Genomic DNA, 24,500 nt, shown 5'->3' on the forward strand with positions numbered 1-24,500 from the left:
ACGGAAGCCCAAGTCCGTGCAATGGGGCGCACGAATAGAGAAATGAAGCAAAATTATATATCCAGGCCCCGTCATACTGATTCTACAAAAGCCGGCATGTCGATGTTTGCGCGTGAGCATGCTGGTCGTTTATACTACTCCATCTTCTCCAATTGGCTCGCAGCCTGTGCCATCAAGGCAGCGCCTACTCCCGAGCCATCTTTCGTAAGATGCACTCGCACTCTCTGCTCACCGGCTAACCCAATTTCCGTGACGTCTCTCAAGGCACCTCGCATCTCTGTTTCGAAAGCCGGATAAAGCTCGATGAGAGACCCATCGGCCCCGATGTCGATGATACTTTGCTCTCCATTTTCTTCGCGTGATATTTGTGTTTGTTGTGAGGATCTGCAACTATGGGGCTTTCTGACTATCGGACCCATTCCGACAGACTTGAGAAGGCGCTGCCAGAGGAGGCCGAGGCTTTGCCAAAATCTTTGCACGCGAGTACTCGAAGAATTTTCTGCCGGCTGAGGCTCTTCCACCTTGCAGGCGAGGGAAGTCGAGTGCTTGGGAGAAGGAGCAAGTCGACCGCTCTGGATGATGAGAGCAGCTAGCGATGCACCTGCTAACCGCGCGGCCCTTCGCGCGATGGAGCTGGCTATGAGTTGAATTGCCTGGACGTCTTCCGGGGTCGTATTCTTAGCTGCCAGCACGTCCTCGACGAGATCGATGGCGCTCTTGGCGGAAGCAGTCGCGAGTTTTGAGATGAAAGAGCTGTTAATGTTGCCGTGTTGGAAAACTGTGGACTTCTCGTCGAGCTCCATTACGAACGTGTGCTGACGATAGAGCTGAACAATGGCGAGTCGAAGAAGTTCCCCCAAGTACAGCCCCGATACTCTCTTCTCCAGCATCTGGGAACCGGGGTCTGTCGACGAGGCATCCACCTCATCGTCGAAAGGGGTCCGGGGTAAAACTTGCATCTTGTCGTCGAGGCAGCCCCATTCCGTGTTCATCACCATGATACCGCTACTCGGTACCGTTGTCGTCATCCTCCGAACATTGGACAGCCTCTCGACGTAGGCAGCATTCGTACCTGTTCCGAAGATTATGGCAGCTAATGTGGATGTCTTTGGGCCTGAAATATACGACCTGGTGAGGAGAGTCCCAACACTGTCATTCGCGAGTACCGTGACTCGAATGGGCAGCCCTTGCCTGTCGATTGCATCTTGCAGCATTACGCACGGATCGCGACCGAGGGCATCAGGGACGTCCCAACCTTTATCCCAGCGAATCAATCGGCCACTGGCGAGCGAAAGTTGCTCACAGGTGAAACTGAATGTAAAGCCGAGGCTATAAGGTAGTTGATCTGCTAGGCCTGCGCGCTTTTCGAGGAACTCCTTGAGTCTATGTGCGATGTAGTCGAACAGCGGTCGATGACTATTGGAAACCATGAGAGACGGGGGAACGATGTGCTTGCTTTGAGCGACATCGAAGGTCGAATCCCCCTTGAGATTCACAAGACATATTCTGCAGTTGCTCCCACCGAGATCGACTGCTAAGAATTCGCCCTTTTCTGCACCTGTAGGAATGCTCTGCACATATGAAGGCAGCTGCCATGGGCGGGGGTTGGCCAGGCCATCCTCTATAGTCGGTCAGCGTACGATATATAATTTCTCTGCCAGTCACGATGCACTACACTTACTTAGCTGCGCAACAAGATGCCTCGTTATGCTTCGGACCTGCTCAGCCGAAACGTCAAAGTCGCGAGCGATGCGCTCTGCTCGTACCAGCAAGCTAGGGGCTTGGCCTTGGAGCATGGCCACCGACTCGAACAGTAATAGCAGATACCGGAAAGATAGACATGACGAGGTGACTGAAGTAGCAGTGTTGGCGGTGATTGCATCAGCTCTCTCGATCTTCGCTCACCGGTCACAAAAGGGCAACACTTGTGGGTGGCGAGATTGCCGGATATTGCCGGGCATTCTTGACCAGTTGTGGCATGTCAAGAACCAGATTCTTCGGCCAATCTCCGGGCATGTGGGCCACCCGCAGAACCGCTCAAAGCCGGCTTCCTCCCCCGATTTCTCCTGACTGTGCCGGTCCAACGCTTCGAATGCTTGTCGCCGAGTCTTGTCTTTGCCAAGAATGTCGACCCTCCAACCTCCGACAGCTGGCCCTGTCAGACAGGATTATGCCGGGGAGCACAAGGCCCGGAAAGCATGCAGTCAGTGCCTGCCCATCTCATTTACGCTGCAAGTTCATATTGTAACGATCATGATGTAGTCAACTGTCGACGGCAGAAGATGAAATGTGTCATTGAGAATAATGAGACTTGTCGTCGCTGTCGTCGCTCTGGCCTCCCCTGTATATTTGTGCCGCGTGCAAATGCTGCTACCCTACCGGAAAATGTAATGGCTCTACAGGACAGCGACTTTAAAAGAGACGTCTTGAATAGGCTCCGGGCGATTGAGGAAAAAATCGGTCTGTCACCAGCTGCCGATCAAACGTCGGAACCTATCTCTGAGCCCCGAGGTGAGAGGGAGGGAGATATATCTTCCGAGTCAGATAGCCTAAAGACGCTATGGGAGGCAGTAGCAGTTCTCAAGAGAAGTGCCCCCAGCAGTGTGCCACCGATAATCTGGCGCAGAGGCACTGTGAAAGAGCTTTGGTCGGCGTAAGTGCTCACGTGGCTGCCCGGAATGTACTCTGATGATCTCGCTGCAGATTCCACGATCGAATGCCTGGGCTGCATTTCATGCCCCGTAAACAGATCTTTTCTGCCCCTCATCCCTTGCTTCTATCCTCGATTCTGTACTGCTCCAGCGTTCGCGGCCCACCAGATGTGGCCGACCTGGCACCACACTATTTCACTGTACTATGCAGCGCGATATCGCAACTGTGCATTCCCGGGAGTGAGATTGGCAAGGCGCCGGAAGATACAGAGGAATGGGCTTTTCAAACAGTACTCGGAATTATTCTCGCAGGGCTTTTGACAGAAGCAACTGTTCGGGAGACAGGGATCTGGATCTCCATAGCATATCGCCTCATCCTCGAACATTGCCCAGCCCACGTTGATGACACGTCTCGCAAATGGCGAAAGCTGTTTAGCGGCGTACAAATCATCGACCTGGAACATGCCTCCCTGCACCTGTCTTGTCCGGTCATACCTATCGAGTCGCCACTTCCGGGCTTACAGAACTCTCAACGCGATCAGCTATATCGACTGTCTCGAATGATGCATACGGGTCTCACTCACTTCGCTGGCAGAGGATTGCCCACGATATGGTCGTGCTTCACCGGTGATGTCTCGACCGTGGTGAACCTCACGAGCAATTTCACAGCCGTCGACACCGCGGTGATTCGGGATTGGGCTCGTCAGCTGGATGAGTGGCTCGTTGAATTTAGCCAGACGTTGGAAGGATCCGATAATGATCTAAAGCTCGTTTTTCGCCAATACGTCCTACACCGACTTGTCGTCCTGTCAATATATCACCCCGTCAGAGGCTGCAATTTGTGGTCGAACAGTATCACTCCAAGAGAACAGCACGAACTACTCCTCTCGGCTCGTGCGACGCTGAAGTTACACTCACACGATGACTCGATATGGTCGAATTGGGATCAGGTAATTATAACCTGGGCAGCGCTGATTGTGCTCCAGGGCACTGAAGGAGGAATAGGCGAGCCAGATGGTAGGTGCTTCAGAATTATGGAAATTGACCGTCTTCGTTAATAGAAAATACAGATCTCGCAAGCATACAAATCCACCTCGAAATGCTCAAACAGATCGCGGGCCCGAAACCAAGCCTCCGTGATATCCTTGTCGCCCGGCTAGAGTCAAGCATCGCCAACGCTAAAATGCCTCCTGCAAACCTGCCGCAGCACGCGTACGAGGACCTCAACATGATGGGCTCAACAGAGCCGTCGTGGCAAATCTTTGACCAGTCCAGCTTAGAACAGATGATGTACTCGGACCGGACGCGCTAGACCGCGGAAGCAATTGGACGGTAAATTTCAAATGCCATCTTGGAAGCCTTCGGGCTGTCGATTCGTGACGACATGCTGTCTGGAGTCAACTCCCCGTCCGGATGGTCAGCTAAAGCTGTGGGGTTTGCTTTGCATGATGTGATGATGGCGAGACTTGGTGCTTCTTGGAGCATGGTCCGCTCGACGCCAGTAAAGTACTTCATAGCGCACAATGTCAGACTCTCGTCTCAGAAAGGCTGCGATAGAAATAGATTTACCTTGACCGTCTTCACCTTTAGTTCCATCGTAGCATCTTCGTCCACTACTACCGTGCTGCGAGGATGCAGTTGCAAGCACGAGAGGGTGCACAGATGACTTACGCCGCCTTCAATTGCTTGTTGTATAGCCGGAGCCTTGGAGGTACCAGTGGCAATGATGACCACCTCTTTAGCTTCCATTATTGTCTGCACCCCAACTGTGAGAGCCATGTGAGGGACTGCGTCCAGATTGTTGTTGAAGAAACGAGCATTGGCGACAATCGTCTCATAAGTAAGCGTCTTGATGCGTGTTCGACTGGCCAGGCTGGATCCGGGTTCGTTGAAGGCGATGTGACCGTCACGTCCTACTCCGCCCAGGAACAGTTCAATCCCGCCAAGTGTTTTGATTTTGTCTTCATACCGGCGGCATTCCTCAGTTAAATCTCTGGCGTTGCCGTCTAGAATGTTGACATTGTTCGGGTCGATGTTGACGTGGCTGAAGAAGTTTGTGTACATGAAGGAATGATATGACTCTGGATGGTCTCGCGGCAGACCGACATACTCGTCCATGTTGAACGTAGCGACATGTTCGAATGAGACCCTTCCTTGCTTGTATGCCGTAATCAACGCTCGGTAGATTGGAAGCGGGCTGCTACCTGTCGGTAGGCCGAGTACAAAAGGGTGCTCTGCTGTTGGCCTGAAGGCATTGATACGGCCTTTGGCAAGTGAGCGCAGCTCGAGAAGGTAAAGAGTGTCACTTTGACTTACGAATGAGATAATCTGCGATGTACTGTGCCGCCTGTTCGGGCCGCTGTCGTATGATGAGCCGCATCTTTTGATATAGCGCTCACGAGGAATGTATCAACTCTTAACTAGAGTAGTATCGTGGACTCGTGTGTAGTCTCAGACGCTGGTGCGCAGTTTGCGAACCCGTCGTTCTCGAGGAGAGCGGCCAGGTCTTTCTACTCCGCCTGGTGGGACCCTTCATCCTCCTACGTCAATCCAAATCCAGGGTTCTCTCATCATCGGGCCGTTGCTTCTTGCCACTTCTCCTTCAATGCTTCACGATTTGTATCTCCTCGTGAGGATATCTCCGGCGAAAACCGGCGAACCGGAACTGGCTGCGACCATGGAAAACATTTGATCCGGAATTACCGGCGAAACCCTGGAACTATCGGCCCCGTGGTCATTTATCCTGTCATGAACTACCCCGCGTTTAGCTGTTGAGTTGAAACCCAAGGGCCCGCGATCTGCGAGCGCTGGACATTGAGTCACTTTGAACCACACTTGGGCACAGAAAGCTTGGGCGGGACCGAGATAAGTTAGGTGTTTGGCAGTAGAAGCCGTAAAAGTAAAAAGTCTATTTGTTAAATTGCAGCAACACACGCCTACTCCTCCTTGGCCTTCGCAATCTTGTCCTTGTACTGCTCCTTGCCCAAGAACCACCATACCAGAATAAGAATCGGAATCCCACCCACAACCACACACGTATAGTTCATGCTTTGCACAGTAACGGGCATGTTGTACGGGAAGCTGAAGAAAACAATGGCAAGGAGCAGCCAGGCCACCGCCACACCGTTGACCAGCCAGCCCCATTTTCCCATATGGAAGAACCCCTTGTGCATACTGACGCGGCCGGTAAGCATGTTGGTTGAAATGGGAATCAGATACGCAACGTTGTTGATTGTCACGGCGGTTCCGAGCATGCTATTGAACGCCGTGCTGCTGCCCAGGTATATACAGCCTAGAGCGGCAACAGTTGCAGCGACAAACAGCTGTGCGTTGAAGGGGATTCCGAATCGCTTGCTGACGCGGGCCCAGGTCGAGGAGAAGGGCATGGCAGCATCCCGGGCAAACGCCCAGAGCACGCGCGAGGTAGAAAGCTGCGAGGAAATTACGCAAGGCCCGAGGGCAATAAAGAGGATGAATGTCAGACCAAAGGCTCCCCCAGCTGACTCGGTGACCTGACGGAAGAGCTCAGCCAGAGGCAGCCCTGTGTTTGTGGTGGATAGAGCAGCAAAGTCTTGCACGCTGAACATCAGGGCAATCAGGTACGTGACGCCGGTGGTAAATGCAATAGTTAGGGTGATTCCAATCGCCAAGGGTGCATTTCGTGAGGGCTATCTCGATTTAGTGAAAGAGTACATGGAAAGGAGAAGGGTCTTACATTGGGCATCTCCTCGGTAATATGCGTCACGCCATCCAGACCACCCAGACTGTATAACGGATTGACAAGACCGGTGATGAAGCAAATGACATTGCTGTCCCAGCCGGTATTGTTGACCCAGTTTTTAAAGACAAATTTGGGGCTCTGATGCGTGGGAGCACACGCCACGACGGTGATGAGAACGACGAGCCAGCCAATCTGCAGATAGAACAGGGAGAACTTGTTCAAGGCCGGGATAATCTTGTTTCCAAAGAGAACGACCGAGGCCGTGAGGATGTTGAGGATCTGGTAGATGATGAATGTCTGCCACGCCTTGATCTCGATGTCGGGATGATACAGGGCGTATAGAGCTTGGACTGAGATTTATCAGTCATGGTCTACGTCGATCTGAGACGGTATACATACCGATTTGGGCAAAGAGCAGGTTGGTTGAGGCTGTGGTGAAGATCCCTAGATGTATTCTTAGCCTTATACTACCATCGTGCCTCTCCATGACTTACAGCCGAAGACCGTTAACCAGCCTGTAATGAAGCTCAGAAAAGCACTGGATTTCTTGGGCGCGACCGCAGCGATCCAGTGGTACATGCCTCCCTCGGTCGGATAGCTGGAGACAAACTCGGCCAGCGAGGCACCCAGGAACGATTGCAGGACTGTGACCAGAATGAAGCCGTAGATGATGGCACTCGGTCCACCGGCATTGATTTCTGTCACAATGCTCAAGCCAAGACCAGTCCACGAGATGGTTGTGGTGGAGGCAAGACCGATCAGCGACAGCGTGCTAAAGTGGCGCTTGAGCTCCTGAGTGTGGCCTGGTGGCAGAGTCAGCTTGCGACGATCTTTTCTTTGTCTTGAAATTCTCAAGATACCCATCTGAGCCAGACGCAGTTCGTCTGCATCCATCTCGGGCGCGTCCTTTGCGTGAATCATCGCGTCTTTGGTGACAAGGTCGTCCATTGTGCAGGCGGGAGGTCCGAAGAAAAAGGGAAGGTTGTTGTGTCAGATATCGCAGAGATCAGGCGGCGCCTAGTATTATACCGGCTGGAGAAGATATCACACGACGCTGTGGAAACTGTTATCAACAGCTCGCGTGGGGCTTCAAGTTCCCCAGATAAAACCCGCACAAACAATGGTTGGAGCGATAGGAGACCGGGGTAGACCGGGCTTTGCCGGATGCTGGAGGCAAGCAATCTGGGCAATGCTTATCCCGGGCCCCCACACGGGCGATAACCGAGGTCATGGAACTGCGTGTGGATAAAAGGATCAGAGTACCTAGTACAGTTGGGATTTGTGGACACCGCAATTCTCCCGAAGCCGAACCTTTGAGAGACGACATGCTGCCAGAGATCAATTGGCGGAACTGCCTGTGCTCCATCTTACTCAGCGCCACCCTTGCGCAGTCTGTGGAATTAAGCAAGCATGTACAGGCACTTTTTGACGAGTCCATGACAATCCAGGATGCCCTTTACGACCCATCCGTCTCATACCTCCGCTACTTCTACTACCCCCTTGCTGCGGGCCCGCACGAGACGCGATCCACAGTTTGGTACTCTGTCGGACTCTTGCAGCGTAATCAAGACAGTGATGTCGAGGAAGCTATCAAAATCCTCCGGAACGTGATCGGCGATCAGGAGAGAAATGTCTCTGTGCAGTGGTATGGGGATTACACCGTCTATCCTGAGCAGCCGACGGTCGGAAGTCCGGCCTATCCTCCCGTGGTGTGTATCCTTTGAACTATCGAGATGTGATGGCTGATAATTTGATAGATCTATAATTCTTGGGATCCCAACTGGAGAGGCTTCATCGGCACCGCACTGATCATAATCTACGAGGAATTTCGGAATCTTTTACCCCAAGATGTCCAGGACCTGGTCCTTGAAAGTCTCTACAACAGCACGATAGGCGACAGCTACCGCGTCGGTGGTGTAGATGGCGACAATCTGTATCCGGCCTACTCGAATGCGTGGTTGATGAGGACAGTGGTCAGCTCATGGACTGGCCGCAAGCTGAACGACGCCAACATGACTGCTGCAGGCGATGCAGATGCTGAAGCTTTTGTTGGGCTTTTTGATCGCAATCAGACATTGTCCGAGTTCAATGGTCCAACCTACGCAGGCGTCTCTTTATACGCGCTCACTATCGCCGCAAAGTATCTGCAGTCGACCAACTCGACAATCGGCCAGCATGCTGTGCGTGCCATTCAGCAGATATGGGATTACGAATCTAAGCTTTGGAACCCTCGTATGAGGAATATTGCTGGGCCCTGGGATCGCTCTTACGGGTACGACATGAACAACTATGTCGCCATCATGTCGATATGGCTGTGGACCCTGATCGGAAAGGAAGGCGTGTGGAAGAGTAGCTCTCCGATCTGGACCATGGCGCACGCGGATGACCTTGAAATTGCTCCAGTGATTGCTGTACTCTCCGAATTTCACAAGAAACTCATTTCGTCTTCAACCATTTCCCGATTAGAGACATTCGACGGGGAGCACACGTACTCGGGACAAGCCTATGCTCCACCCGCTGACTTTGAGCCACGGAATATTACGACCTGGCTCTCACCAGCCCTGACAATAGGGACGCAGTCGTTCAATCAAAGTGTGGTTGGAGGCTTCTCTAAGGATTCGAGTTCGTTCAGTCCATCTGTCGTCCAGTGGATACGATCCGACCAGTCGATCGGCTATTTCAACCTGTATCCAACCGAGACTGCTCTTAAGGCCGAGGTGGCTCCGTACGCCCTGGACCTGACCTACCCTTTGGGTAATGTGTCCAGCACGTTTACCTTTGCGGTTGCTCCTAACCCGCTTGGTAAGAAGCGAGACATCACTGCGATGGGTGACTTGGATGGTATCAATATTGAGGTTGGCGGAACCGTTGATCCGGTCCCCGCTATATCTTTCTGTGGCTTGGTTGGTGGCGACTGTGATCCGATTCAGTAAGTCATCTAATATGAGTCCTGTCTTATTGACACGTGCTGACCCTTTGTACAGTGGATTCGAGTTCTGGAATATCACCTTTTCCATGCCGGAGAATAGTAGCGAAACTCCGCTGATACACCTCAGGATCAGTCTGGATTAAATGGAATGGGATTGATCAAGTATACTCTTGATAAACGTTTGTGCGACTAGCAAGCTGCTTACTTCACCAAACAGGAGTATATAGTAGTAATTACAGATGTTGTCTGAAAGTATATATATATTGCTGCTACCAAGTTTGCTTCAAGGCTTGTACTCGGGAGAAGAGTGTCTACAAAGGAAGGGGCCATTTTACATCCTGAACCAATCAAGGATACAAAGAATCATTGATCTTTGTAACTTGGAAGGATCCATGCCCTCAACACGCATTTCATGGAAAGTCAGCAGGGACCATCGGACGCCAATCCGCCGAACCCCGACCACATGATGTAATCCACCAGTCACAAAATATGAGGACCTCACACCGGAGCGAGATGCTCAAGAGTACCGACACTTAAAGAGGCAATATATCCTTCTACCTTGGAGGGGAGGCACCGATAGATGGCGAGAAATGGATGCCAAATATGGATGCAGTCTGTGCGACGATACGCTTTGTGCTGGCTACGGGTCGACTCGACAACTAATGACTACAAGATCAATTAACACCTCACCTTAACAACTCTAACCACTCCAAACATCTCGTGCCGCAAATAGCAGGGCCGCTTCAGCCGCTGTAGATAGGACGCTGAACACTTGGAGAAGAGCCTTCACGCCAGCCTGCTAACATACCACTAACCCACGAGAAACCGTGGAATGAGAGCATGTAAATAACCCAAATCAGAATAGGTTGTCTGAGGCGCATGGGCTCCTGCGAGAGAAGACAGAGCGTGGGAAATGTACATGTAATTTAGCTATAGTTGCCCTACTGGCTCAGCCACCGCGCGTTAATAAACTGTGTGTGTGTGTGTGTGTGGGTACTGTACCTATCCAACAGCCATTTGACATTAGATAGGCAGCACAAGCGAAGGCTGTATGCCGCCCAAAAGTGTAGTTGCTGTCTTCTTGACTTGCTGTCGCGCGACGATTGACTCTGTGGGCCAGTGGTGTACTACTATTAGTAGCGGCTGGAAGCAGGTCGAGGGCCATTAGATCCGGAAGTGGATGGATCCTGTGGAGATCTTCTCGTCCAAGTCTCCCATAGGATTTGCGCTTGTCCCTCAGTGCTTGGCTCAATTGAACACATGATCTCTTGTCCCGGGACTAGTACTCGGCGCACGCGAAGTGCAAATCCCCAAACATGGACAGCACTGCGTGTAACCTCGGAGCCAAGGCCGCCTTTACTCAAAGTGGCTGGAGATCAGCACCCGAAGCGGCCGGTTGTACAGGGTCTGGTTAAAAAGCGACATAATGTTGCACGGTAAGATGTTATTGCAAGTATGAGCCAACATATATGAGTTTTACTCTGAATATAGCGCCGTCCCGCGCCCCAGGAGGGCCGCAATTGTAGCCCTGCTTGGGGGCCGCGAAGCCTTGACAGGGAAAAAGAAATCGGCGAATAGTAACAAAAGTGATATTACCTATTTACCGACGGGAGTTTGGCGGCGGAGAACGGCCCATTTGCCGGGCTATCTAAAACCTGGATTCGTCCGAAACCCCGACGCTGAAAACCCTTCCACTTTGATATATAAGTCAAGGGGAAGCAATCCCAACAGCCTTGATCCACCTGACAGAACAAGCCAGTGAATTCATATATGTCAACTTGATAATCAGCTGTGGTCTGCTAACTTCCACGTACCTCCCCAAGATTGGTTGACACAATGCCGATTGTCTCTCGCAACCAACTCATAGCCTCTCATGGCCGCTCTGTCCGTTGTCTGCTGATTGGCTGGCTGGCCGGTCTTGCGTCATTAGCCAGCGCCGATACTAGAGATTTCCGCGGTGTGAACTGGGCAGTCCTCGGAGACAACTTCGTGGAAGGTCCTCTTGTTTTGAACGGTTTAGACGAGTCCGACAACTACGACACTGTTCGAGCCAAGGCCGATGCTATCTACACCGGCCTCGAGAACAACCTCGACATCAACACCATTCGACTACCAGTCAATACACACACGGTGGGTTCTGCTTGGTGGGGTGCCTACTCTGGCGTGATTGATTCCGCCACCGACCGCGACCTCAAGGTGGTTCTGGGCTACTGGGAAGATGGTGCAGCTTCAGGAGGCAGGGTCAACGACATGAACGCCTGGGACGCAATGTGGGATACTGTGACGGATAAGTACGGCAACAACAGTCTTGTCTACTTCGAGCCTATGAACGAACCGCACGGCTACAGCGCCATGGAATGGACAGACATGGCTGCCACCTGGATCGAAAGACGCCCATCAATCCCGAAAGGGCAAATCCTCGTGGGCGGCACCGGCTTCTCCCAGGACGTTAAGCCTGTCTGCGCCGACAGCCGTCTCGACGGGACGTTGCTGTCTTACCACATATACACGTTCTTCTACGGCGAGCAGGATTACAACGGATGGGTTCAAACCTTCCAAGACGGACTGGGCGATTGTGCTTCGCGCGCGGTCGTGACCGAATTCGGCGCGCCTATGGACACTGGCCTCAACTACAATGATGGCAACAGTGGGGACAACTTTGTCCAGTACTTGCGCGCCGTAACTGACTCCGCGCGCGGACTAAACATGGGCTCGACCTACTGGCCGGCAATTGGCGGTAAGATCACTGAAGGCCAGAGCGACGACTGGTATTCCATACAAAAACTCCATGGCAGCGGCGCTAGCCTGACACTGAGCACGCCCAACGCCTCCGGTGTCGACCGGCTCTGGCACGGCTGGGGGCTCGAAAGTAGTGAGTAAAAGCAGGCGACGTCGTCTTCAGCCGCCCAGGCTCAGGGCTATCCGGGCGTTGGAGCATGCTCAGGAACGGAATCAACATTTGTATTCAAGGTAGTGCACCACTTGGGGGCAATGGAATATCTATTTCAAACGCACAATTCGTGCTTATGCGTCTTCACAGGGTTTGGCTTGTTTAGCCGTATAATCTCCAATCTCACGGCACCTGTGAATCAATTTGAACTGTATGACAAGGCTACCAGTATTCTTTCTTATCCTATCGACAAATGCCTGTCAACTATGACAGTCTTCACCCAGGCCCCTGCGGGACAAGCACCTGTCCGAGTTAGGGTCCTCGGTGGGTAGGGCAGTCCCTGCATGTGGATTGGTAGGTTTCTCCAGGTGCCTGTGCTTGCCATATAGATACTATATTATATTGCTTGCCCTCCCCCAAAAATCTTTAATTCTTAATATTTTTTAATGAGTCCTGGGGGGCTGCTCTTTGTTGTTCAAAAATGGCACAGGGTAGGAGTAAAAAGATTGGTTAGCCAGAGAGGCCTTCTCCACATTATGGGTCCATGCACTCACTTCCTAATAGTTTCACACCCCTATTTGTCTGACAAGAAATTACTTTAACCTCATGTGAAAGGGCAAATTCCAACCGATTCCGACCCGTCGGGCCAAACTGGAGAATTCGTATTAAATGTCTGTGACCCACGAGCTAAGGCAGCATTATTTATGGAATTCAAGGTATCGAGATAATCCCAAATCTGTAATCCAACGATGGCAAGGGACCAGAGAAAATAAATGGTGGAATTAAACATCCTGGCCCCCCCCATACCAAAGACGACCCCTCCGAAGCACAAGTCTCTTATCCTGCCCAACAACCCATTCACCCTCCTTTGGATTGCTACCATCAGCCTTAGGCCAATAACGACTTTCCAAAGTATCGTTGATCTGACCAATCTTCTCAATAAGCAACTTGACTTGAGAAGGATCGAGCTCTTCTCCACCCTCCGCGTTCTTGACCAAAAATCCATCATGATTGATGAACCGAGCAATGGTGACATGTGCAGATGGAACGATGTACCGTGAAGCAACGGGGAGACCAGTCTGTCGCACCAAGTCGAAAATATCCCGGCGGAGGTGGCGATATGTGTATTGATCGTCATGGTCGTCAGAGGCTCCTTCGCCTGCCGCGGGGGCGAAACTGAGGGCAAGTGCCGAAGAGTCAAAGCTGACCATGGGCTTCAAGAGCCGGGTTTGATGTTTGAGTGGATATCCTGAAATGTCTGATTCGGTGACGTTCTTTGAGGATTTCAAGGTTTGGACAAGTTCCTCGATCTGGTCCTCTGTTAAAGAATGGGCTACTTCCAGGACAGTGGTATGAAGGTTCCCAGATGGCATCAGCCAAAGAGCTATTGATGCCAAATTAGTCGGCGCACTTTAATTTCAGACTTTGATGAAAACGTTCTTGATGTACTTACATGGAGCAACATCTTTCAATTTGCTTTGAATAAATGCGATCAAGTCCTGGATATGAGGAGAGGGTCTAGCCCATATGACGAGGCAGTTGCGAGGATCGAGGTAACCCTCTTCCTTTGCAGGACCATCAATTCGACGCAGGATCTCATCTATAGACCAGCTTGGGAAGTCTTCCGCCAGGATCTTCTCTTTTTGTTGCACATTTCGATTTGTGCGATGTGTTTCATATCGCGATTGCAATTGAGCCTTTCAAGTCCAGATGTGATTAATGCTCACCACCAGTTCACGTCGGAGATATCTTCAAATAGCCCCAAACTCATTAAATATAGGAGTCAACTTACCGGATCATCATTTGACTTTGCAATCAATATCTGGAAGGAATTGTCTGCTGAGATCAACGGAGTAGCCATGCTGACAGTGGTAGACTTGTTAAACCGTGGGTTTTGGGTTGACACACAGCCTTTGAAGATGAACCAGTGGGTTTTGGGTTGGGTTATGGAAACCGCCCACAGGTTAAAATAAAATAATAGAACCCAACCCAAAAAGTCCAAAAAATCCATGTATGTAAATTACTACCTAATTAGGTAGTAATCTATATGTTAAAATAAATTACTATATTATATAGTAATTTATTTCTTGGCATGGCTTGGTAACCTATTGGATTATAAATAATCTAATAGGTTACCCATTCCTAAACTGAAATCTATTAGATTATTAAAATTAGCAACCCAACCCATTTCTTGGCGGGTTAGGGCAGGTTGGGGCGGGTTTCACGGGTAGGGTTGAACAAGTCTAGTATCAGGCTAGATGATATATAGAATTTTGATAAAACAGGCTTCTAAATTTGTATTAGCAAGGATTAATAAGTTATTACACGGGATATAAAAACCAAGAAGCCTTATATTAGCATTAATTTAGAGCAAGAATATGTGATAGTTATCAAGGCAATCAACACAGTTAGTTAGCACGTGCCTCTACTTATTATCTGTGCTAGTAAATACATTCTATTGTTAGATTAGGTCCGCCGATCCTTCCCACGGTAGGAACCTAAGGGTATTCTAGAAGTAAATGAAGAAAGAGTATAATTGTCAGGGTCAAACAAGTATAGAAAGAGGCAGATACTCTAAGTAGATTGGTAAACAATAGGTATATTATTAATCTAGTAAATAATAGATAGAGAATAAAACTTCTAGGTACAGGTAATAACAGTCCTTATATATTTCCTTGATTTATCCTTATTATGCTCTTTCTCTTTGACAAGCTGTCAGAGAATCAGACATTGACAGCCAATGGATTCTGCTGTGCCGCAGCCCTGCGCCACGACGCTAAGGAATAACAATGAACTGATCTGGTTATATTAGTGATATAATGCTAGAACGACTTAGGATTACGGGCATACTGTAAGTATAAAGGAGTATATTAAGGATATGATTGTATCAGGGTCAAGGTATAATACAAGCATAAGGAGGATATGACAGGCTAAGATATATAAGGACTGTCATTACCTGTATTTAAGAAGTTTTGTTTACTATCTGTTATTAACCAGATTGACAATACACCTATTGTTTACCAATCACTTTGGACATCTGCCTTTTTCAATACTTTGTTTGGCCCCAAATATTCTATATTCTCTTTACCCTGTCAAGAATATCCTTAGGCGTTCTCCTACGGATTGATCGGCGGACCCTAATCTAACACAAGCATGTTGGTGCTTATCCTTGTCATGCTCTTTCTCTTTAACAGGCATGACCATAGTCTGGATTAGCCCTAGCATCATATTACTTGATATAACCAGGTCGGTATATCTTTGTTCTATTGCATTGTGGCATAGTGCTGCAGCATAACAGATCCATTGGTTGTCAATGTCCAAATCTCTGTCATCTATATTGTTAGTTTGATATTACCAAGATTAACAAGTTCTATATTGGAGTCACCAAATCTGGGTATATTAATAATTAACTAGCATTTTAATAGATATAACAATTCTAGCATGGTACAAAGGAATTCTAGAAGGGGGCCTACTAGCTCCTTATATATGATGGCTATAGATCCTATTGCATAAAGGAATTTGTTAAATTCTATAAGGGATTACTAAATAATTCTCTTCTCCTTGCCTCCTTATACAAGCCATATCCTTTAGGCACTTGATATTGGCATTTTTTATATATTTAAATACTAGCATTCTAAATTTATTATTGATATAATATACTTGGGTTGCAAGAATATTAACAAGACCAAAATTTTCCATGCCCTTGGGTCAATTCACTATAAAACTCTTAGGAAACGCACTATTTAGCATAAGCAGGGATCCTGTCATGCTAAGACCCTGGTCCGCAGCTACGGTCAAGCTGTTGAAGAACTGATCCATTGGAAGGGCGAACTAACCTAAGACGCCAGGGTTTTGCTGCGCGTGGTTGGGGTTGTGGTTCTCGTTCATAGTGTGTGGAGGGACGTTTGAGCCGTCAATTTCGCCTGATGACGGTGTTGCGCGCGGTTCGTGATAATTGCCGACGACTGATGATGGAGGGAGCGTGAAAGGATTATTCCAGCTCAATAGTATGTCTTCACCGGGGTCAGGAACTCTAGTGTGAGCCTGACAGTGGTCCCACAGTTCATCCCACGAAGCAAGCGCATCATCGCAGAAGTCATAAGGACACGTCTTTGGAGGCTCGAACAAAAGCGTTTTGAATAAATAATCACCCCTGCCCTCAAGGGTAATATCCTGGATGTCATGTTCTTCTCCCATGTGAGATATAAACTCATCTTTTGGCCGAGCTTCCCCAGGAGACTGGCCTTGGGCGGCTTTGCACATCTGGCATTGGTAGAGAACCTGGGGAAAGTGGTGGTTTATATGATGGCCCAAACCAGCCGAGGTGGTGAACTGTGGCCGGTTCTCGCAAAGAAGGCACTGATACTTCGCTCGCTCCCCCGAAGATCCGAGTGGTGCCTCGTCTGAGTCGTCCATCATATCATCGAAAGATTTTTTCACGTACTTGGCCTCGATTGCTTGGTCCTTTAAGTGTCGAGTCGTTTCATCATCAGAGTTCTCGGGAGATCCAGGAGGAGGTTCTGGAACTCCTGTTGCAGGCGAAGCTCGTACCCTTGAGGATTGGATCGGTTCGTCATAATATTCCTCAAAAGTTTCATGAGAAGTTCCGTGAACGTCTTCTGCGGGCGCGATTCGTCCTCTCGAGGATTGAATTGGTGCATCGCCAGAGTCGTCCGTCTCGTATGTCCCTTCCAGGGCATTCTCTGCCCCCTCATTGATCGGTATAAGTGGTGAACTGTGAATGACATCGCCGTGAATCGAAGTTGACGGGAGGTTGGCCATATTCGCCTCTAGGGACTGGCCTATTGGTGGTTGCTCCATAACCAACGCAGATTCGCCTATAGAATCTGCATTCTGAGCAGTCACTCGGAGCTGACGAGGCTTTTCTTCCCGTGGTGTGAGGTATTGCTCCAGTTCATTCTTTCTATAGGTATCGTAATTGTCGACATGCTTCTGTTTGTCCCTCTGTCCTGTAGAGGGAGCGTTTGTGCTGAAGAAGGTCAAGTCGTGGAGAGATTTTGTGTCCATATCGTGGTTAGAAATGATTATGCCTGTTGGATCCCTAGTAGTAAAATGGTGGACTTCAAATGCGGCCTGGATCAATGCCCTGGCTATAAAGCACGGGTTGGTTTCGGGTGTGTGAAGGACATGTACTTCATGAGTAAAGATAGAAACCGCGATATCTGCTACGCCCGCAGTCTCCGACAGAACTTGGGTGATATAGGCGACGCACGAGGAGCAGTGGACGTTGCTAACAAAGAATGTACTGCGGCGCGTTGCCGTAGCTCGCTCCATGATGGTTGGGTATGTCTTGTCGCCCCCTGGGCGTTTTGCATCTGGCCGGTCATCCTCGGTGAAACCCTGCATCCGCGCCTGGCTCTCCCAGTAATCATCACGCACCCGTCGCCCATTTATAATTATCCGGCTGCCAAACTGGCGAAACATTGATCGAGCTGACACAACGGCGATTTGACGCCGATGGAAAGAAAAGGGAATAATATCCTGTTGAGCCAAATCATCGCTCTCGATCTGAGTAGTAAGGACCCTATACAAAGATCGGTTCTCGTTAAATAATTGATATGAATCCACATAAGATAATACTCGAGCGCATTCTATTGCCAGCATAAATAGTTTCTTCCCGCGTAGTGGTAGAGTAAATGTGCGGCACCTGTACTCGAGATCTCCGTTGAGATATCCATTGGCATCAATCTTCTTCTCGCCGGCTTCGTCAAACTCGATTGGAATATATTCGTCCCGCTCCTCGTTCAACGCGAGCGTCTCTACCGGTGGGGCATTAGCCTTAGTCATCCTCTTCTCTGAGGCTATCTTGCTCCCATCAGAAGGACTAGCGATATCAGAAGCCGTTCTGACGCTCGAGAGAGATTTCTGGGAAACATTCGAATCAGACTCCGGGTTATCACCTGAAAGCTTTGGAAGACAGGCGAGAGAGATTTCTTCCAGATGTCTTCCAACATGGGTGGCATAAGCCTTCATCGTCTGCCAACCGGATTGCAAACATAGTGGGCAAGCGTGGTCGTTAAAGTTTAACTTCATTGTACAGTTTTCAGCGCGTGATAGCTCAAACTTTAGACGAGGCTCGCGTAGCTCAATACTATGGGTTGATCGTAAATGGTTGAGGAGGGCTCCTGGGGAGTCCTGCCTCATGCTACACGAAGAACAAGTCCACTGTTTGTCGGAAAGATGGTTCTTGAACTCGTGATCTGCCCATTCCTTTCGGGTTTTAAAGGTCCTTAGGGCATCCTTGCATGTGTCGTGGGTGCAAACATATGCTTGTAAATCTGCAAATACATGCATCCTGTGATGTGGTGAGCAAGATGCCCATCAGTGAGAGTTCTAAACTACTTACTTCCATTCGATTCTATCCCTGCACTTTATGTAAGAGCTGCAAAACGGACATTGGAAGTTCTGTCTATTAAGGCCTTCCGGCGGCAACGAAGGGACACGTGGTCTACCCTCGTCTTCCTCTGCCGCCACAGTTATATATGAGCTATGCGATGCGACAGTCGCGGCATAGTGAGATCTGGAGGGGACAGACGTCCCAAGGCCTGAGTCGTGAAAAATCGAGAATGGTTTGAAAAGTGTCATGGCAGTTGCCGGAACGGACCGAGCCGGGGTGATTTGATCTTCGGCATTGCCTTCTTCGGCGTGGGTCATCAGGCGCACTGATCTTTCCCAGTTTGCCTCTGCCAGCCGCTCCACTAGTGGAACTTTGGCATCTTTGAATCTTCGCGTTGTCAAAACTACGACTCCTATTCGAGGGTATGGACCCACGTACCTGTCTTTGATTCGAATGGCAAACGGCTGAGCGTCCTCAGAAAGTGAGAATGGGTTCATCGCAGGAAGTGCTTGTCGATCGAGCTTGAATTGTATATTTGCAATTTGCTTCTCAATGGCCGGACCTAATTCTAGCAGACATGCAATGTAACAACGTAGTCGTCCCTGCTGGTTCCCTTCCGCTTCACTTATAGAGGAGGTATCAGAGTCTGTGTCTGAGTCGGTAGATGAGTCGGATGTGTCATTCTCCGATAGTATGACTGCTGCTTTCTCTACCAGAGGATTGATGTCTTCGAGGCCGGCGGTAAACGACCCGTTTTCCAGGTGCGCAGAAATCCTGCGGCGGTCTATAACTACACGTTAGGACGAGAGATTGGTGGACAAGATGAACTAACAGTGCATTAGAATTTTTCCGATACTGAACAGGTTCTCCAGCACCTCTATCCGTAAATAATTTGAATGACCCAGAATCGTGTCTAAGCGACAGGAGGGAAAGTTTTCCTCCCATAGACTTAGTTGCACAACATTATTTTTTAACGAAGCTTGTTGTGCAGTTGTCAGTGACAATAAGGATTGGAACTTCCATAGGCGCTGTAATGTTGTGGCGCAAGTGTGGTAGAGAGATTCAATGAAGCCAAAGTTTGGGTCCAGATTGCTGTGGCTCGACCCGACCCAGCTGTCAACCAGTTGGGAAAGCATCGCGTTTGGGCGCCATCCAAACTCCGCTAAATCATAGGTATGATTCTGTGAGATGGATAAAGGGTCGTCTTTGATGAAAAGATGATGATCGCGGTCCAGGTGAGATGAATGTCAACGAGGTGCGTGACAAGGCTTTGAGGCCGTAATCACGTGTTGCGCGAGGTTGATCCTTTCATCGCAGCCAGCTTCCCTCGTCCTCATCGCGCATTCCTCCTTCCCCGGAGATTATTCCATCAAACTAATATCTTTGATAAAGCCGAGTCACCTCATCGGTTGAATTATCGCCACTTTGATCAATATATGGTACCTTCATACGTGCCGGGCAAACAGCTGCGTGATGAGCGGGCCGCCACGGCCCACAGGGCGCCGTGAGTTTGAAGTTGCAATCATTTGTGCCCTTGGTCTGGAGTCCGACGCAGTTGAAATCCTCTTCGATCGCTTCTGGGAAGGGAGTTTCGGGACTGCCCAAGGGGATACAAATTCTTACAGAACTGGAATCATCGGGAACCATAATGTGGTCCTCGCATATATGCCCCAGATGGGGAAGAGACCAGCGGCAACTGTGTCAGCACACTTGAGGTCGAGTTTTGAGAACATCAAGCTCGCACTCGTAGTGGGAGTATGCGGTGGCGTTCCGGAAGGGGATCACGGCAGCATATTCCTCGGCGATGTTGTTATCAGTGAAAGTATTACCAATTATGACTATGGTCGGCGATTCCCCAACGGGTTCATCAGCAAAGAGCCGGCGTGGACCCCGAATTTCCGGATCTCAAGTTTTCTTCGGCTCTTGAGAGGATGGAAAGGCCGTCACGATCTGGAGAAACGAACGCATTATCATCACGGCATACTTCGAGGCAGGGATAAAAAATACAGCCGTCCTCAGCGACATAGAGACACACTTTTCAAACCAACATATCGCCACAAACACTATCCTCCGCAGACCTGCATAATTTGCAGTGCGGACCAGCCATGCAAGGAAGCCCAAGAAGCTACTTGCGATGGGTTACAATGCAGCTTAGCTGAATGTGTTATACGCTCCCGACCGTGTCCAGAAATAGTGCATGACAGACGCACCACTGTACAGAGCAATATTCATTTTGGACGTGTGGCGTCCGGAGACACAGTAATGAAATCTGGGGAAGATAGAGATAGAACCGCCAAGCAACATGCAGCGATCGCATTTGAGATGGAAGGGGCAGGCGTTTACCCTAACCTTCAATGTATTGTTGTTAAAGGGATCTGCGACTATGCCGATAGCCACAAGGACAAGTTGTGGCAACCTTTCGCCGCGGGAATCGCAGCAGCTTGCATGAAAGCAATTCTGGAGCAATGGATTGGTAGAACCATGCATACCCCTCCAGGTAATGTACCGTTCTTTCTTGCCATTCTTCCAGAATGGTTTCTAGCTCAGATATACTAATGCAAAGGCGTTGTTCGCTAGATGTTTTCTGCACCTCACCGTACCAACGGGCAATTGATGTTTCTGAAGCTACTCTGCCAAACAACACATTGATTAATACGGGCCTTACTGAGGCTTCTAGTCAAGACTTCTCTGAAGCTGGAGAACTAGGAGGTGATGATGACAGTCTAGGTGCAGAGAATGACAGTACACTCTTACAAGGTATGGGATCCGGATCCAAATTCTTTGCTAACGCCCAGCACATTATTGACCTCGACAGACCTCCGACAGGTAGAATCCTGCTTCAAAGAAACGTCATCGGCTTTGAGGAGGAGCAGAAGATGGCTGCCACGTGACACTGACGTGAGACGTATACTGAAGACACAGCGCGCAAAGTTTCGAACTGTTGTTGAAACGCTTCTATCCCATGCTACAGAATCACCTGATGACGCGCAGAATATGGCGATGGATTATGATCACCAGGGCTGGCAGAGCAGAACTATAGGAAGCCGTGTTGGTAGCCATCTTGGTTCAGAGAGTGGATTTTGTCTCGAGGTGGTTTTAGAGATCCAGCAGAAGCTGTTAATGGTTGAAGACTGTGCAATGCGGCTTGGGGAACGTGAAGAGGCTAACAAAGTAATTTGCTCCATTGGTCTTTTACATTTCAAGCATACTAATACAGAACAGGGACACAGAAGCGATGAGTGTGATTTGGATGACCTCAAGGTCAGAATACGCGTCCTTGCTCTTATATCTCAGCTGACAAGTCTAGGATTCACTCGAGGATCTCAGCTCATTGATTCGAGTATTCTCATCCGCTATTCCCGAACGCAGAAGGCTCGAACTGCAGCCTGAGATGCCTGTTCCAACTTCTAATGTGGGTGTAGTATCGCGCACGATCGAGCATTTCCGGACCATTCAAAAAGCGGCAAACAGTCTGTATGACGCTTTAGGGAAGTCATGCACCGAGCATCCATTACACAATGTTCATCTGTCCCTGCAGCCTCGACTCAATGGGACCTCTACTCAGGTTGAATTTAGTGTGGCTCTGGGCGGTTCAAGTACCTCAGAATCGCAGCAAGGCTCGAAATCGATATGGTTTAACGTGGAATCGACCATCAAGTCGATAGTGTCTAGTACTGAAATATCTTCGCGGTCATATATCGTAACCAAAGATTTACCCGGCAAACGCTCCAGCGGGGGCGAAGGAAGCAGCCGGACTGGCGGAAGGAAGCGCCTCAGATTTCATTCTATATGCAGACCTATACCTTCGCCTATCTCCGGAACAACCAATCTCGATATACCGGACCTATTCCTCCAACGAAACCTTTGCAGCGTGATTCAGCGGCAGCTGCATGCACAGCTGTCACTTTGCAACAATTGCATCGGCATTATCGGAGACAGCACCGTGTGCAGGCATCTAATTTATATCAACCCACATGCCAAGAAGGCAGGTGCATCAGCTTCCTTGTCAGAGCTAATATCGCTGTCGAAACGCAATTCCGCAAAATTTCTAGGAGCATACGATCGAGTGCGCCTAGCGAAGAACCTGGCCATGGCCGTTTTATACTACCATACTACGCCCTGGCTAAGCCGGGACTGGCGAAGCGAAGATGTTCGTTTTTTCGGCAAGGCAGACGTTGACACATTGCTCCTTCGCAGCCCGGAGGCCCTTCCATACATAACCGCGTGCGTGCAGGCCATTGGCCCAGAACGGAGTGGCCATGTTCCGTCTGAGTACGATATGATTATCCGGAACCCCGTTCTTTTCAGCCTCGGCGTCATGCTCTTAGAGCTGGCCTATCAGGCCCCTTTTGACGAGCTCAAGCATGACATTGACCTGCGGCATAGGACACTACCGTTCGCAAATTACGTGGCCGCCAAGCGTCTTGCAGAGGAGGTCAACGTTCAAATCAGTGCCAGCTTTAAGAGAATTGTGAAGAAGTGCATTGACTGCGACTTCGGCCAGGATACTGATTTCCAGTGCCCAGCACTGCAGGACGCGTTTTACTGCCAGGTCATCAGTGGCCTTGAAGAACTAGAGAAGAAGTTGCAGAGTCTCCAGCTGGATGATTGAGTTGAAGAAAATACGTCATGCTTCCGTGTGTGACAATTCAGAGACAATCGAGAGGGCGTCCTGGAAACCGCGGACACACTGGCACAAGGCCATCAGAGCATCTCCTAACCCAGAAGGGGGGGTGGGACACACTTGCGTCCCGGCTAGGGTCCCGGGCGGGTGGGGCGGTCCGCGCGCGCGGATTGGTGGGTTCCCGCGGGCGGCCGCGTGCGTCCTAGTTAACATGGACGTGTGTCCCATTGAGAACCACGTGTCTGCCCGTGGTAAGAATTGGATAGTGGGTTAGGATGCCAATATTATACAGGAATCCTGCTCTAGAGCACAATTACTTGTGAATTAGTAGAGTATCCCGCGTTGGTAGTTAATAGGTTGGTTGGGATAGGAGAGGCTGTAACTTTTTAATAAGGTTACCCTGTCGCGTTTCCTAGATTCTACCTTTCTTTAGGGGCAGCTATTAGCTAGGATTGTTGTATTTTCTAGTATTATCTATGATTGTATTGTATTAGAGTGTACTATTTTATTATCTAGACTTATGGAGTACTAGCTATTTGAAAAGATCCCTAGCTTGCAGGTAATAATCTGCTGCTACTGCAAGCATGGAATGTAACTAGTGGAGGTTAAGTAGTATTTAAAGTAGAAGCACTAGCTCGCCCATGCTAATGCTCGCGCGATTATAACTACTGTCTGGTAGTAGGAGGATCTTGAGCAGGATAGTCACGCAATCTAGATCCCCTGCGAGCTGGACAAGCCGCTACCCGTGCTGCTATGCCACCCCAACAGGCTATGGTGCTGGCGACTGGACCCCCCCTGCTAGTACCTGGTATCTAGCATGGAGAGCATGCAGAAACACTAGTGGAGCATGTATAGGTAGTCCTAGTATGGCTGAGGTAGCTAGGTTAGCTAGCAGCAGCAGCGAGCTAGCAAGGTGGAGATCCAGTGGTCCTTCAAGTGCGTGTCCTGGCAGCAGGTGTTCCCGACCAAGCAGGGGTCCCACTATATATATATCTGCTTCCTGGACGGGCGCCTGCCACCACCACCACTACCCACTAGCGCGATCAAGGAGGCAGTTAATACCATATACGCGGCATGGCAAGAGTAGTATAAGAAGCTGCCGTGCGAGATGGTTATTAAGATAGGAATTATCCATGATACTAACCCATGGCTGTGGCTGATATGGTAGGCCAAGTACCTGCAGGGGGTAGATCCTAGTAACATGCTCGAGATTTTAACTATAATAGAACTACCAGAGGTAGAGCTAAACCCTGTCTAAATTAACCCCGAGCACGTGGTGCACCTCCTATAGATAACTATGGCCAAGGTTATCTAGAAGAGCTAGTAG

The 24,500-nt window shown here is 49.6% G+C and overlaps 9 protein-coding genes across 9 annotated transcripts; 4 read left to right on the top strand and 5 right to left on the bottom strand.

The window, feature by feature from the left end:
* Positions 1 to 6: 6 nt before the first annotated feature.
* On the bottom strand, positions 7 to 1,910 carry BJX67DRAFT_347741 (putative glucokinase). The gene is made up of 2 exons (XM_071028574.1): positions 1,682 to 1,910; positions 7 to 1,621 (listed from the first exon to the last, which is right to left on the bottom strand). Exons 1-2 carry the CDS (start codon positions 1,794 to 1,796, stop codon positions 135 to 137), a joined length of 1,602 nt encoding a protein of 533 aa, XP_070888622.1. The 5' UTR covers positions 1,797 to 1,910; the 3' UTR covers positions 7 to 134.
* Positions 1,911 to 2,282: 372 nt separating this feature from the next.
* On the top strand, positions 2,283 to 3,963 carry BJX67DRAFT_370833 (uncharacterized protein; the record flags this gene model as incomplete). Its single annotated transcript, XM_071030981.1, has 3 exons — positions 2,283 to 2,653; positions 2,704 to 3,668; positions 3,722 to 3,963. 3 exons carry the CDS (start codon positions 2,283 to 2,285, stop codon positions 3,961 to 3,963), a joined length of 1,578 nt encoding a protein of 525 aa, XP_070888623.1.
* Positions 3,964 to 4,190: 227 nt separating this feature from the next.
* On the bottom strand, positions 4,191 to 5,031 carry BJX67DRAFT_379195 (glucosamine-6-phosphate deaminase; the record flags this gene model as incomplete). The annotated part of the gene is made up of 2 exons (XM_071032519.1): positions 4,191 to 4,915; positions 4,968 to 5,031. 2 exons carry the CDS (start codon positions 5,029 to 5,031, stop codon positions 4,191 to 4,193), a joined length of 789 nt encoding a protein of 262 aa, XP_070888624.1.
* A 333-nt stretch (positions 5,032 to 5,364) lies between these two features.
* On the bottom strand, positions 5,365 to 7,418 carry BJX67DRAFT_347748 (putative choline transporter Hnm1). Its single transcript, XM_071028575.1, has 5 exons — positions 7,233 to 7,418; positions 6,867 to 7,175; positions 6,772 to 6,816; positions 6,367 to 6,722; positions 5,365 to 6,319 (listed from the first exon to the last, which is right to left on the bottom strand). Exons 1-5 carry the CDS (start codon positions 7,318 to 7,320, stop codon positions 5,588 to 5,590), a joined length of 1,530 nt encoding a protein of 509 aa, XP_070888625.1. The 5' UTR covers positions 7,321 to 7,418; the 3' UTR covers positions 5,365 to 5,587.
* Positions 7,419 to 7,660: 242 nt separating this feature from the next.
* Positions 7,661 to 9,844, top strand: BJX67DRAFT_347750 (uncharacterized protein). Its single transcript, XM_071028576.1, has 3 exons — positions 7,661 to 8,081; positions 8,130 to 9,301; positions 9,357 to 9,844. The coding sequence occupies exons 1-3, from the start codon at positions 7,698 to 7,700 to the stop codon at positions 9,442 to 9,444; spliced, it is 1,644 nt and encodes a 547-aa protein (XP_070888626.1). The 5' UTR covers positions 7,661 to 7,697; the 3' UTR covers positions 9,445 to 9,844.
* A 1,453-nt stretch (positions 9,845 to 11,297) lies between these two features.
* Positions 11,298 to 12,380, top strand: BJX67DRAFT_347752 (glycoside hydrolase superfamily). Its single transcript, XM_071028577.1, has one exon. It carries the CDS (start codon positions 11,552 to 11,554, stop codon positions 12,179 to 12,181), a length of 630 nt encoding a protein of 209 aa, XP_070888627.1. The 5' UTR covers positions 11,298 to 11,551; the 3' UTR covers positions 12,182 to 12,380.
* A 491-nt stretch (positions 12,381 to 12,871) lies between these two features.
* Positions 12,872 to 14,052, bottom strand: BJX67DRAFT_392156 (uncharacterized protein; the record flags this gene model as incomplete). Its single annotated transcript, XM_071034902.1, has 3 exons — positions 12,872 to 13,575; positions 13,645 to 13,888; positions 13,984 to 14,052. 3 exons carry the CDS (start codon positions 14,050 to 14,052, stop codon positions 12,974 to 12,976), a joined length of 915 nt encoding a protein of 304 aa, XP_070888628.1. The 3' UTR covers positions 12,872 to 12,973.
* A 1,734-nt stretch (positions 14,053 to 15,786) lies between these two features.
* On the bottom strand, positions 15,787 to 19,776 carry BJX67DRAFT_347763 (chromatin remodelling complex Rsc7/Swp82 subunit-domain-containing protein). The gene is made up of 4 exons (XM_071028578.1): positions 19,382 to 19,776; positions 18,559 to 19,333; positions 16,028 to 18,507; positions 15,787 to 15,930 (listed from the first exon to the last, which is right to left on the bottom strand). The coding sequence occupies exons 1-4, from the start codon at positions 19,683 to 19,685 to the stop codon at positions 15,908 to 15,910; spliced, it is 3,582 nt and encodes a 1,193-aa protein (XP_070888629.1). The 5' UTR covers positions 19,686 to 19,776; the 3' UTR covers positions 15,787 to 15,907.
* Positions 19,777 to 19,895: 119 nt separating this feature from the next.
* BJX67DRAFT_347766 (5'-methylthioadenosine/S-adenosylhomocysteine nucleosidase family protein) lies at positions 19,896 to 23,319 on the top strand. Its single transcript, XM_071028579.1, has 5 exons — positions 19,896 to 21,046; positions 21,127 to 21,306; positions 21,365 to 21,720; positions 21,772 to 21,810; positions 21,857 to 23,319. The coding sequence occupies exons 1-5, from the start codon at positions 20,023 to 20,025 to the stop codon at positions 23,159 to 23,161; spliced, it is 2,904 nt and encodes a 967-aa protein (XP_070888630.1). The 5' UTR covers positions 19,896 to 20,022; the 3' UTR covers positions 23,162 to 23,319.
* Positions 23,320 to 24,500: the final 1,181 nt, after the last annotated feature.

Source organism: Aspergillus lucknowensis, assembly GCF_044049455.1.
Source record: "Aspergillus lucknowensis strain CBS 449.75 chromosome Unknown BJX67scaffold_9, whole genome shotgun sequence".
NCBI lineage: Eukaryota > Fungi > Ascomycota > Eurotiomycetes > Eurotiales > Aspergillaceae > Aspergillus > Aspergillus lucknowensis.